Source organism: Parasteatoda tepidariorum, chromosome 3, assembly GCF_982258835.1.
Source record: "Parasteatoda tepidariorum strain Cologne lab strain chromosome 3, Ptep-v5.0, whole genome shotgun sequence".
Lineage (NCBI taxonomy): Eukaryota > Metazoa > Arthropoda > Arachnida > Araneae > Theridiidae > Parasteatoda > Parasteatoda tepidariorum.
In genome coordinates, this window is record NC_141757.1 from 17,581,929 (window position 1) to 17,593,555 (window position 11,627).

At 32.4% G+C, this 11,627-nt stretch overlaps 3 protein-coding genes across 3 annotated transcripts; 2 read left to right on the top strand and 1 right to left on the bottom strand.

Moving 5' to 3' along the window:
- Positions 1–1,359: 1,359 nt before the first annotated feature.
- Positions 1,360–2,902, top strand: LOC122272273 (uncharacterized). The gene is made up of 2 exons (XM_043055733.3): positions 1,360–1,599; positions 1,994–2,902. Exons 1-2 carry the CDS (start codon positions 1,555–1,557, stop codon positions 2,855–2,857), a joined length of 909 nt encoding a protein of 302 aa, XP_042911667.2. The 5' UTR covers positions 1,360–1,554; the 3' UTR covers positions 2,858–2,902.
- A 2,639-nt stretch (positions 2,903–5,541) lies between these two features.
- Positions 5,542–6,642, top strand: LOC147813197 (uncharacterized protein F54H12.2-like). The gene has a single exon (XM_087158541.1). It carries the CDS (start codon positions 5,542–5,544, stop codon positions 6,640–6,642), a length of 1,101 nt encoding a protein of 366 aa, XP_087014667.1.
- A 3,136-nt stretch (positions 6,643–9,778) lies between these two features.
- LOC147813198 (uncharacterized) lies at positions 9,779–10,609 on the bottom strand. The gene is made up of 3 exons (XM_087158469.1): positions 10,529–10,609; positions 10,147–10,438; positions 9,779–10,068 (listed from the first exon to the last, which is right to left on the bottom strand). Exons 1-3 carry the CDS (start codon positions 10,607–10,609, stop codon positions 9,779–9,781), a joined length of 663 nt encoding a protein of 220 aa, XP_087014595.1.
- Between the last annotated feature and the right edge of the window lie 1,018 nt (positions 10,610–11,627).

The window sequence follows — 11,627 nt, forward strand, 5'->3', positions numbered from 1 at the left end:
CTGATTTAAAATGAAAAATAAATTTTTTTACATTCAACTTTATAAAAAAAAAAAAATTATTTTTACTTTTTTTCTGCTGTAGTAAGTAGTAGTAGCCGTAATATAGTAGGCGGATGTGACGCCATAGTCCCTCTCTGCTTCTTCCCTTATCGTGAGGCATGGGTAGTGACGTCACCCCCTGAGAGAAAGTGGTCAGCGGCTTATTTCTTTTTTTTTAAAATCGAAACTTTGTCTGCAGCGTCATGGGGAGCTTATTTCTTTTTTCTTTGAAATCGAAACTTTGTCTGCAGCGTCATGGGGAGCTTATTTCTTTTTTTTTCTTAAGCCTAAAATATGTTGGCATGGTTTTATTTCTGCCCGTCTAATATGTTTAAATATTTTTTTAGCGGTGGCAACATGTTATGTTCGATCGAGAATCAGTGGTTCCATCTATATGTAAGAAATATAATTTTTAAAATTTAAATTTACGGAAGAAAAGAAAATTAATTAAAATAATAATTGAATAATTATGTATCTGAACTAATATTGACTTTATTAGTGATATTAACTTCAAATTAGTGAATGTTAATTAAAAAAATGTTTTAATATTATTTAAATTAAATCTTTAGTAATATGATTTTAAAATATAAATTAAAATAAATTTATAGTATATTCAAATAATAAATTTTTATTTCTTTTAAGTGTTGCTATGATTCATGAAATATATAATTTTATATTATATACATGTATTATTATATTATTATATGTATATTATTTTTATATGTAGTTGGATCGATTAAATTATTTATAATTAAATAAATTAAAAATAAATTATCCTTATTAACATACTAAAAAATATTTCAATATTGAATTCATCTTTAATAATATATTTTTATAAAATAGAAATATATTTAAATATTAAACTATTATTTTTATATTATTTGCAATGCTTAATACTTGGAATTACATTAATAAATTATTTTCAATTGAATTATTGAATAATTAGAATGAAATGATACTTTAGTCCCCAGTGGGGATCGAACCAACGCCAGTTAAAAGCTTCCGCAGGGTAGTTGTTTGCTGCGCTTTAGACAACTACCCTGCGGGCGCTTGGTATGATATGCGTAAATAAGTTTAACCTTTGTATTTAATTTATGAACAAGACAGGTTCGATATCGATAACACCTCCTAGTTGTATCGATATACTTTCACTTGAATCTTATCAGCTATCCGATTTCGTATTTCTGCCCACCTTCCTGTTATCATTACTTTTCTCATCTTGGCAACGATATATCTGTTACGCACGTGTATCGCTAAATCGAACCATATGTTAAGGGGGTGTACAGGATCTGCCCTGACGTCAAAGCGGATACTGCAAGTCCGGCTTGGACAAGATTAAACAAGGGAGGGTTAATACTTCACTCAAGTGATAGTATTTCAGTTGCTTGTATGCATTTCGTTGGTTAGTCTCTTGTATTTGTTAAGTTTTTAAAATTATTAAGTTTGCAGTTAAAGTTTTTGTTCTTCTAAGTTTTTTTGAGTTTCAGTAAACTACTAGTTTTCTTGGTCTTCGGTATGGATAGAAGTGAATCACTAAAGCGAAAGCATGATGATATTCAAGTAAGTACTCATTTTTTTAAATACTTTAAAAAATTTTGTAATGTTATTTTATTATATTGATTTTACATAGTATATTGATAACGTTAAATAGTATTATTTATAAAGCTGCTGAGAGACACTAATAGACATCTATATTTAACCAAAAATTATTTTGTTAAATTTAATTAGCCATTTCTATTTTGTTAATGATAGAAAATTAATTAGTTATCTTAGTCAAAATTGTGAAAAGTTAATTTTCTCAATCACTACAATATTTTTTTAATAAAGCTTGTTAAATTAATTTTTTATTTTAATTACTAGTTAAATAAACTTCAGTAACATAAGAGATTTAATTATTATTAGTTACTTTGTTATGTTTCTTGATGACTCAAAAAATATTTTTATTTTAATTTAGGATGTTCCTAAGAGGAAAGGCTTATTTCAAGAAGGGTCGTATCCAGAGCATTACTATCCCATAGGAGATAATTTCTTCGTACTGGCCAGCGTCTATGCTAAGAAGGTTGGCATCCATATCAGGAAATTCAACAGGTACGGCGATGCCTATTACCCTTCAACAGTTGGACTTACAATTACTCCAGAGCAGTTCGTTGTTGTATTTAAGAATGGGCCTCCTACGTCGATTTTTGATGTTGTGGATATAAATCTTGCCTTGGAGGCTGTGAACATTCACGACAAGAGAGAGTTCTACCTACTGATGTCTGATGAAGGGAAATATACCCTGACCCAGGAATACAAGTGCAGGAGTGGAAGAGTCTATAAGTTTCCTCTAGATGTGACCTTCTCCCAGTGGAACGCAATTAAAAAGGCCCAGGACGACGTCATTTCGAGCTACATAGCCATTAAGTTTAAGAACAGAAGCGTCTTGGAAACTTTCCACACTGTGTCCAAGAGGAACCTGCCAGTTGAAAAACCTGTGAACGACCGTTACGAAGAGGCCGAGAAGGATATGAATGTGTGCCTCACCCTCGTCTTATATAAAAACATAGGACAAAAAAAAGACATTCGCCCACCCGTCAGGATTTGCGATGAAGAAGTAGAAATCGGTGACTTAGTGCCTGTAAGAGACTTCAATGAGTCATGTATGCATCTGAACGTTACAGGACTCGTTAGAGACTTTGAAAAGGAATTGTGTGAAAACATGTTGTTCCCTGAACGGGAGCCGTTAATAAACTATTTGAGTGAACAGTACTTAAAAAATATTAAATTGGATGTATGCATCGAAGCTGCAAGAAAGGATTTCTGTTCGTATGAATTTTAAATTTTTTTACTATTACCTAAATAAATGTAATTATGTTATATCAAATTTGTTATTTTTACTTTGCACTTAAATGTTTTTTACACATTCTCTTTCAGCAGGCATTGAAATTTTCTATTTCAGACTGGTGCTTTTTTTTTCAGCAGGCAATGAAATCTTATTATTTCAGAGGTTAATGAAACTTTAGTTCTTTAAAAATTGTTCTAAGTTTGCTAATTATTTAAATTTCAAAATTCGCCACAAGGAAAATTTTATAATAATTTTGTTAACTACCAATATAATTATATTTAAATTTTGAACGATAGTTTATTTTTTTTTAACTCTTAGGATTTGCAGAAAAATTTCAGATTATTTTTTTAAAAAAAAAAATTTTAATCACTTTTGTATAAATGGATAATTTATTATCGTCAGTTTATAGAAAGCCTGAACATCCAGGAAGTTTCGGTGGAGTCAATGCTATTTATGATGCAGTGAAAGGTAAAGTGAAAAAGAGTGAAATTAAAAAATGGTTAGAGAGTAAGGATTCTTATACTTTACATAAACCAGTAAAGCAGAAAATTAAGCGTAATAGAGTGATTGTTGGAGGTATAGATGAACAATTTCAAATTGATTTAGTTGATTTGCAGTCTTTAGCAAAGTTTAATAGTGGATACAAATATTTGTTAACTTGTATTGATTGTTTCTCGAAATATGCTTGGGCAGTCCCCCTGAAAGATAAATCGGCCAAAAATGTATTGTCTGCCTTAAAATCTATTTTTAAAGAAAGAAAACCTGAGAAACTGCAATCAGATAAAGGAACAGAATTCACTAATAAACTTATACAGCAGTATCTTAAAAATTTAGGAGTTCATTTTTTTACAACGAATAATGCAACTAAATCAAGTATTGTTGAGAGATTTAACCGCACTTTAAAAATGAAGATGTGGAAATACTTTACAGAATATAATACGAAAAAATATATTGACGTAATTTCTAAATTAATCGATAGTTATAATCATACCAAACACAGAAGTATAAAAATGGAACCAGCCTCAGTGAATATCGATAATCAAAAAGAAGTATGGAATAATTTATATAGTGATGAGGTGAATAATGATAAGCCAAAACAAGCTGTTTTTCAAATAGGTGACACTGTTCGCATTAGTAAATCAAAACTTACATTTGAGAAAGGATATGAAAATAATTGGACTCGGGAATTATTTGTGATAGATAAAATAGTTCCTCGAAATCCTATAGTGTATAAATTAAAAGATTTAATGAATGAAGCAATTGAAGGTACTTTTTATGCGGAAGAATTACAAAAAGTTGTCAATTCTGGTTATTTTCCGGTTGAAAAAGTAATTAAAAAAAAGAAAATCAATGGAAAGATGCAATATTTTGTTAAATTTTTAGGTTACCCTGATAAGTTTAATGATTGGGTGACTGATATTCAAAAAGTATAAATAGGATAGAATTGTTTAACCAGTCTCATTAAGAATCATGTCTTTCTACGTGACGTTACCTTCTGATAGCTCGTTGCAATATTTTTCTGAAAATAAAGTCTCGCATTATACAGTTCAGCTGCCTACCCCCTTGGACCTAAAAGGAGAGTACGAGGTGGGTTTATCTGAAATTATTTATCCTCATTCATGGTTGAATATTAATGAAACTAATAATTATTTTCGATACGATATTGAAAATGGCAATATTGTAACAACTGTAAATCAAAAAATTGATGTGGGAAGTTATGAATCAATGTTTGAGATTGTAGGAGCTATACAACAAGCTTTACCCAAAAACCCTAGCTGGTTTACATTAAGTTATAATAAAGCTACGAAACTAGTTAAAATTAATGCAGTACAGGGAACTTGTCTTTATCTTGAAAATTTGGGGGAGATTTTAGGATTTCCAAATAATACGACTATTCGGGGTACCATGAAAAGTCAATTTGCCGCTGACGCATGGACTCGATTTTCGTACTTTTATATTTACAGTGACATTGTGTCACAGCAAATAGTAGGCCATGTTCACGCGCCATTGTTGAGGATTGTCAAAGTAGAAGGAAAGGATGGAGAAGTTGTAAGCAAGTATTATGACAGACCACAATATGTTCCAGTTATTCGAAGTACAATTCAAACTATAAGTTTTGAATTACGATTAAATTCTGGCGAATTTGTTCCATTTTCACGTGGAAAAGTTATTATTGTACTGCATTTTCGAATGCGACAAATACTATAAATACAGAGTATTTTTAAAAAATTTTTCATTAAAAGATTAGCTATCAAGATGAAAATACCTTATGTGTGCTGCTCCAAGAAATTGGAAGACCATTATGCCTCTCAAATGGGAAATGGTTTACCCTATTATCGTGGTATATCCTATCAAAAAGGCTATGGTTTGGGCGGTATATTTAGAAGAATATTTAGAGCTGCTTTACCATATATTTTGCGTGGATCAAAAACTGTTGGAAAAGAAGCATTAGTCACCGGATCACTTGTTATGACGGACGTATTAGCAGGCCAAGATTTGAAAACATCCGCCAAGAATAGAGCAAAAGAGTCGGGTAAAAATCTAGCCAATAAAGCACTTGGTAAAATACAGTCAATGATAGGTAGCGGAGGATATAAAAGAAAGCGCAAGACCAAGAAAAAAATCATTTCATCAAAGAGACAGAAAGGAAGAGGACGTGATATTTTTGACTCAACATCATGACATTTCTTTTAAAAGGTTCCCCAGAATGTGTAAAGTCGGAGCTGGAATTGTTTCAGATGCCCGGCACACAAACAGTTATACAAAGTGGACAGTGGGTTGAATTTCACCCGTTATCGAATGTGTTTGATGGTGGTCCCGTTGAATTTCACATATCTGGATCAGGAGACGAATTTATTGATTTAAGCCAAACTCAGCTTCACGTTCAAGCAAAAATTTTAAAAAACGATAATACTAATTTAACAGCAGGTGATAATATTGGTCCAGTCAATTTATTTTTACACTCTTTGTTTTCTCAAGTGGATGTATCTTTAAATGACCGTATCATATCAAATTCCAGTAACACTTATCCATATAGATCCTATTTAGAAACTCTTTTAAATCACGGTTATGATAGCAAAACCTCCCAACTTACTGCAGAACTTTATTATAAGGATTCCGATGATGGACTTAAAAAAAGATCAGAATATTTTAAGCTCAGTTCAACCGTGGATATGATTGGTTGCATTCACAGTGATTTGTTTCATCAAAATAGATTACTATTAAACTTGGTAGATGTAAAAATTAAACTGATTCGCAGTAAACCCGAATTTTGTTTAATAGGAAAATCTGGATATAAAGTTGTTTTAGATAGAATTTCATTGTTAGTAAGAAAAGTGCGAGTAAGCCCTGGAGTTATTCTAGGCCATGCAAAAGCTTTAGAAAAAGATACTGCGAAATATCCTATCAATCGAGTTCTATGTAAAGTGTTTTCAATTCCTAAAGGAAACATGTCGCTAGTACAAGACAATGTGTTTGTGGGACAAATTCCAAAGCGACTCATTATAGGGTGTGTTGAAAATGATGCATTCCATGGAACATTTGAAAAGAATCCTTTTGATTTCAAACATTTTAATTTAAATTTCATTGCTGTGTATGTCGACGGCCAACCTGTTCCTCACAATCCACTCGAACTCAACTTTTCACAAAAACAATATATCAGAGCTTATCAAAATTTATTTATGAGCACTGAACATATGAGAAGTGACAAGGGTAATTTTATTTCTCGAGAAGAATTTGGTGATGGTTACACGTTATATGCTTTTGACTTGTCCCCCTGATTTATGTGACGGAGATCATTTCAATTTAATAAAGCATAGTAATTTACGAATTGAAATGAAATTTGAGAAACCGTTAGAGGGAACAGTCTGTGTCATCGTATTTGCAGAATTTGAGAACGTCATAGAAATTAACAAATCAAGAGACATTATATACGATTTTGGAAGTTAAAGAAATGGATGGAGCTAAGATTTATGAAATTTTATCACAAGATTCTACAACAGCTTCCAAGTTTAAAGGCGTTTATTCGAGAGACATGATACCTTTATTGCAAGAAAATCAAGCTATTATCGTCAACACTGATGACTCAACTCGACCAGGATCTCATTGGCTAGCTTTGTACATGACTGAAGGGAGAACATTGGAATTTTTCGACTCATATGGACATTCTCCTGATTTCTATGGACTTGATGTGTATAAATTATTTAACATTTCTTATGTATGTTGGAATTCTATAACTTTTCAATCGCTCACGTCCAATGTATGCGGTGCATACTGTATATTTTTCATTTACAAACGTTGTCAGAAACATTCTATGGTTTCCATTTTAAGAATGCTTAATGTTAATAAAAGAAATGATTTTGTAATGTATCAATTTGTAAAAAAGAAATTTGGAGTACGTTTTGCTTTCAAACAATAAAATTATTATTTTTTAAATGTGATATTTCATTTTGTGTTTTTCTTTACATACCAATTTTTATGTTATTTATTTTTAATGAATACTTCTGCGTATTTATTCCTTTCTATTCAAGATGGAGTTTCCTAAACTTAGGCATTCGTTCACGTGTGTTTTGGCTGGTCCAACAGGGTGTGGAAAAAGTCAGCTTTGCAAAAAAATAATTGAATCTAAAATTATTGAGCCCTTTCCAAAATCGGTTATTTGGTGTTACGGAGCGTATCAAACCATGTTTGAAACAATACCGAATGTGACATTTCATGAGGGCGTTCCTTCTGATTTAAATACTATTTCAAACGCATTAATTATTCTAGATGATCTTATGTCTGAATTAGGAAGTAATTCCAAATTAACTCATTTGTTTACTAAGCACAGTCACCACCGTAACGTCTCAGTAATTTTTATCGTTCAAAATATATTTCATAAAGGTAAAGAGATGAGAGAGATATCCCTAAATGCTCATTATCTTATTCTTTTTAAAAACCCACGTGATCAAAGCCAAATCACTCATTTAGGCAGACAACTCTATCCGACAAAAGTGAAATATTTTCAAGAAGTTTATCGAGATGCGACTTCAAAGCCTTTTGGTTACCTATTGGTGGACTTAAAGCCAGATACGGAAGATAATTTGCGCTTGCGCACAGACATATTAAAAAACGATAAAATGATCGTGTACCAACCACGATAGTCATTTGTTCACTAACCTCAGAGAACATGAGTAGAATCGCTGTTTTAGATTTTGAAGGATTTTTATTCAATAAAAGCCGATTTATTATCAAAGAGCTTGCACTCTTTGATATACATAACAATGATTTGAATAAATGGACATTTCAACCACCATTTAGTTTTATAGGGCTAAGAAAGCACGAGAAAAAACAATATTTTTGGATAAAAAATAATACTCACGGATACGATTGGAATTTTGGAGAATTACCTTATATTGAATTATACTTTGTTTTAGAGCAGATATTTCAGAATTATGAAAAGATTTATATAAAAGGAGTAGAAAAAACAAAATTTATTCAAACTTTTACGAATCGTCATTGTGTGAACTTAGAAACGCTTGGTTGTCCGAAAATCAATGATTTTACCCGATCTCATGTTAACTGTAATTTTAGACACTTAAACAGAAATCACTGTGCCATCATCAAAGCTGAATCATTTGGAAATTGGTATAAAACAAATCTCACAAAGAATAAAACAATCAAATGAGATTAGAATGTCGGACAATAAGCACTGTTGTCTCGAGGTCTTAAAAGCTGTGGCTAAATCAAAATCAAAGCGGAAATTTTTAAGACATTGTTCAGCTAAATCTATTAAACATATTTGCGAATGTGTACTTAATTTGTTAAAAGGTAACATTCCTCTAAATAAAAATCAAAAGAAGAAACTTTCACCTTTTAAAAAAAGCTTAAGAAAAATTGCAGACAAAAAAGTACCTTTATTCCGTAAGAGAGAAGTTCTTGTTCAACGAGGTGACGGATTCTTAGGATTTCTGATACCAGCCGCTATTACAGCTTTAACGACTTTAATCAATGGAACACGCTAAAAAATTTGTCTTAGTTCCTGAAGATAGATTACAAACTAATACTGTAGAATATTTGTCTGAGTTGGACAGGCAAATGCACGATATTATAAAAAATAAAAATATTTCTGAGGATGAAAAAGCAGTGTTATATTTGCAAATTCTCCAAAAATACATTAAATTTCCTACCTTTTTGGAGAATAAACGCGAATCAACTCAAGCAGTGGATGAAATCGAAGTGGAAGAAAAGACTAAAGATATTAAAGAAGAAAATGATCAAGAAAACAGCAGCTTAATAGAAACGCAGCTCATGAATATTGTCCCCAAGAGTCAGAAGGAACGTGCTAAGGAGCTTTTACAATTCCTGCAAGCTAATAATGAATTGTTATCGTGGACTGAAAAAGGAGAAATTATGTATAAACAGAAACTTCTTCCTGACACCAATATCACTCATTTGATAAACAATGTATTGAGAAATGAAAAGAAACAGCCAAAAGGACAAAAAATATTTTTTGAAGCTTTACAAGAATTGAAAGTACCTGAAAAATTTGTAATTAATAAAAAATTACTTACTGATTCATCTTCTGTACCCACATTGTTTGCCAGGAAAACCAAATGGCTGAAATACTAGAAAATTGTAAAATATTTGTAACATGTTTTTATATTGTAATAAAATATTGCTTTTTAAAAAAAAATGTTTTCTTTTTCATTTCCATGAAAACATTCATTTACTCTCTCTCTCTCTCTCACACACACACACACACACACATTTCATGCTTGCACAAAAGAACCCTTTTTCCTCATCACCCGAGTGGGGTAAGGGATAAGATGCGTTTTTTTTAAAGAGGTCAATCGCCGGGAGCCCTAATCCTCTCTTTGGTGGACTGAAGACTGCTATAGGGATACCGTTAGGCTAACCCATGCCGCTGTTGAGGCATCAATATCCATAGGGAAGTGTTGAATAGTCCGGTCTAATAACCCGTTTGTTATATACCATTCTGTAATTTTTCGTCTCTTCTGAATTGACGACTTTCCTCTTCTTGGGTTGTCGGGTGATCTTAGAGGGATTGTGGATGGGGATTGTTGTTTCTCGGTCTAAGGAGTAAACAAGATGCTTCACAGACTCAAAATTGAGCAATTCAGAGTTTCTTGCGTTTAAAGAAAAACCTCTAACCTTGCAGCAAGTTTTTCCGGATCGAGTGGTATACGCATAATTCTTTGCTCCACCTAAAATAAATAAAAAACTGAGTTTCCATTTTTAAAAAACAGTGAAAAAGAACTATCATCTGGACATATTATACTTACCAGAAACGAATGTAGTGATGACATCTCCGTCTAATTCATCTGTAAAATCACCGAGGAAATTGCCAAGAGGAGGATCATTTTCACCGTTACTTGCGTATATTACTGAGTCCGTGTCATGGTATAAAACGGACTCTCCTAGTTTGTCCATTTCGGAGTATAGCTTGATTCTTGCCCAGGCAGTCGTAAATGTCGCGATGAATACATTTGTCGCTGTGTCCTGTTCAATAAACTCATGGCGGGTTTCCCACTGCACAGCGGCTATCTCAGAGCTGGGAAAATAGATGTCTTTGATCTGTAAATAAAAATGATTAGAATACTACAATAAAAAAATTATGATCTATATTTCAACTAATAGATTATTTTTTCCTTCTACCCAAATTACCTTTTTTGTTGGATTTGCCAACAGCTTATTTAGTTCAGGTAGCGAGTTGACATACGTTATACGTGTCTTAGCTAGGTTCATCCCCCACCTGATGAGAAAAAAAACATATTAAACTTTTCAAGACAGGCATTACCAAAGAAAAACAATTAGTAAGAAAAATTAATTACCTTCCCCAAAAACTGTTAAGAGACGTCTTTGAAACTTGTCTTTGACCAGGGTTCTTTTCTATGTTTTCTGGATCTAATTGTATCCCTTCTTTCTCAAAATACTCTTGGATATATCTTTGCTTGTCATCTTCTGTCACACATTCTCTCGGCCAACCACTACTTTCCTGTTTAATCTTGAGAAAAAGATCAATGTATGACCTGAATAGGTCTTTAGATGATTTTTCGAAGTGGTAAACTTCATAAATCTGTAATATGAAATATGCAATTAATAAAAACACTCATTTTATTCGCCACTAGTAACATAAATAAAAAATAATAATTACCTCGTCTATCCTATATCCTTTTCTTACTGCCAACTTGATTTCTTCTGTCACCCAAGTACCGATTATTGCCCTGTCTTCTTCTGCGTGGGTGCAAGTAGTTTGTGACAAAGTATCTGCACACGTCCTACACAACGGAAACATTAACTTTTCGTTTGATCTGTAGGGAAGAACTGGAAGAAAAAGTCCTTTGGGAGGAAGCACTTTACACTTAACAATCCCGAAATAGTTATCAATGCCTTCGAAGTTAGAAGTAATTATTTGCGGGTGCCCAACAGGGTATTGGCAATATTTATTAACCTGTAAAATTAAAAAAAAGTAATTAAATTAAGACATTAAAAAAAAAACACTACCATTTTAAACAGAGAATGCAAGCCTGTGTACTTACCCAAGGATATAAGGAAGTGAAATCAACATATTTAGCTTCCCCCTCGTAAAATAGTCGCACAGCGTTTGTACGACCGCCAAAAAAGGAGTCCCTGGGATTTAACCTGTCTATCATTTTGTGATTTCTCACAAAATCACGTAACTCTGGCATTTCTTTTTTCATCTCTTGAAAACGATGCTCCCAGAGCTCGTAGACCTCATAGCCTAAGGACCTCAATTTTTCTG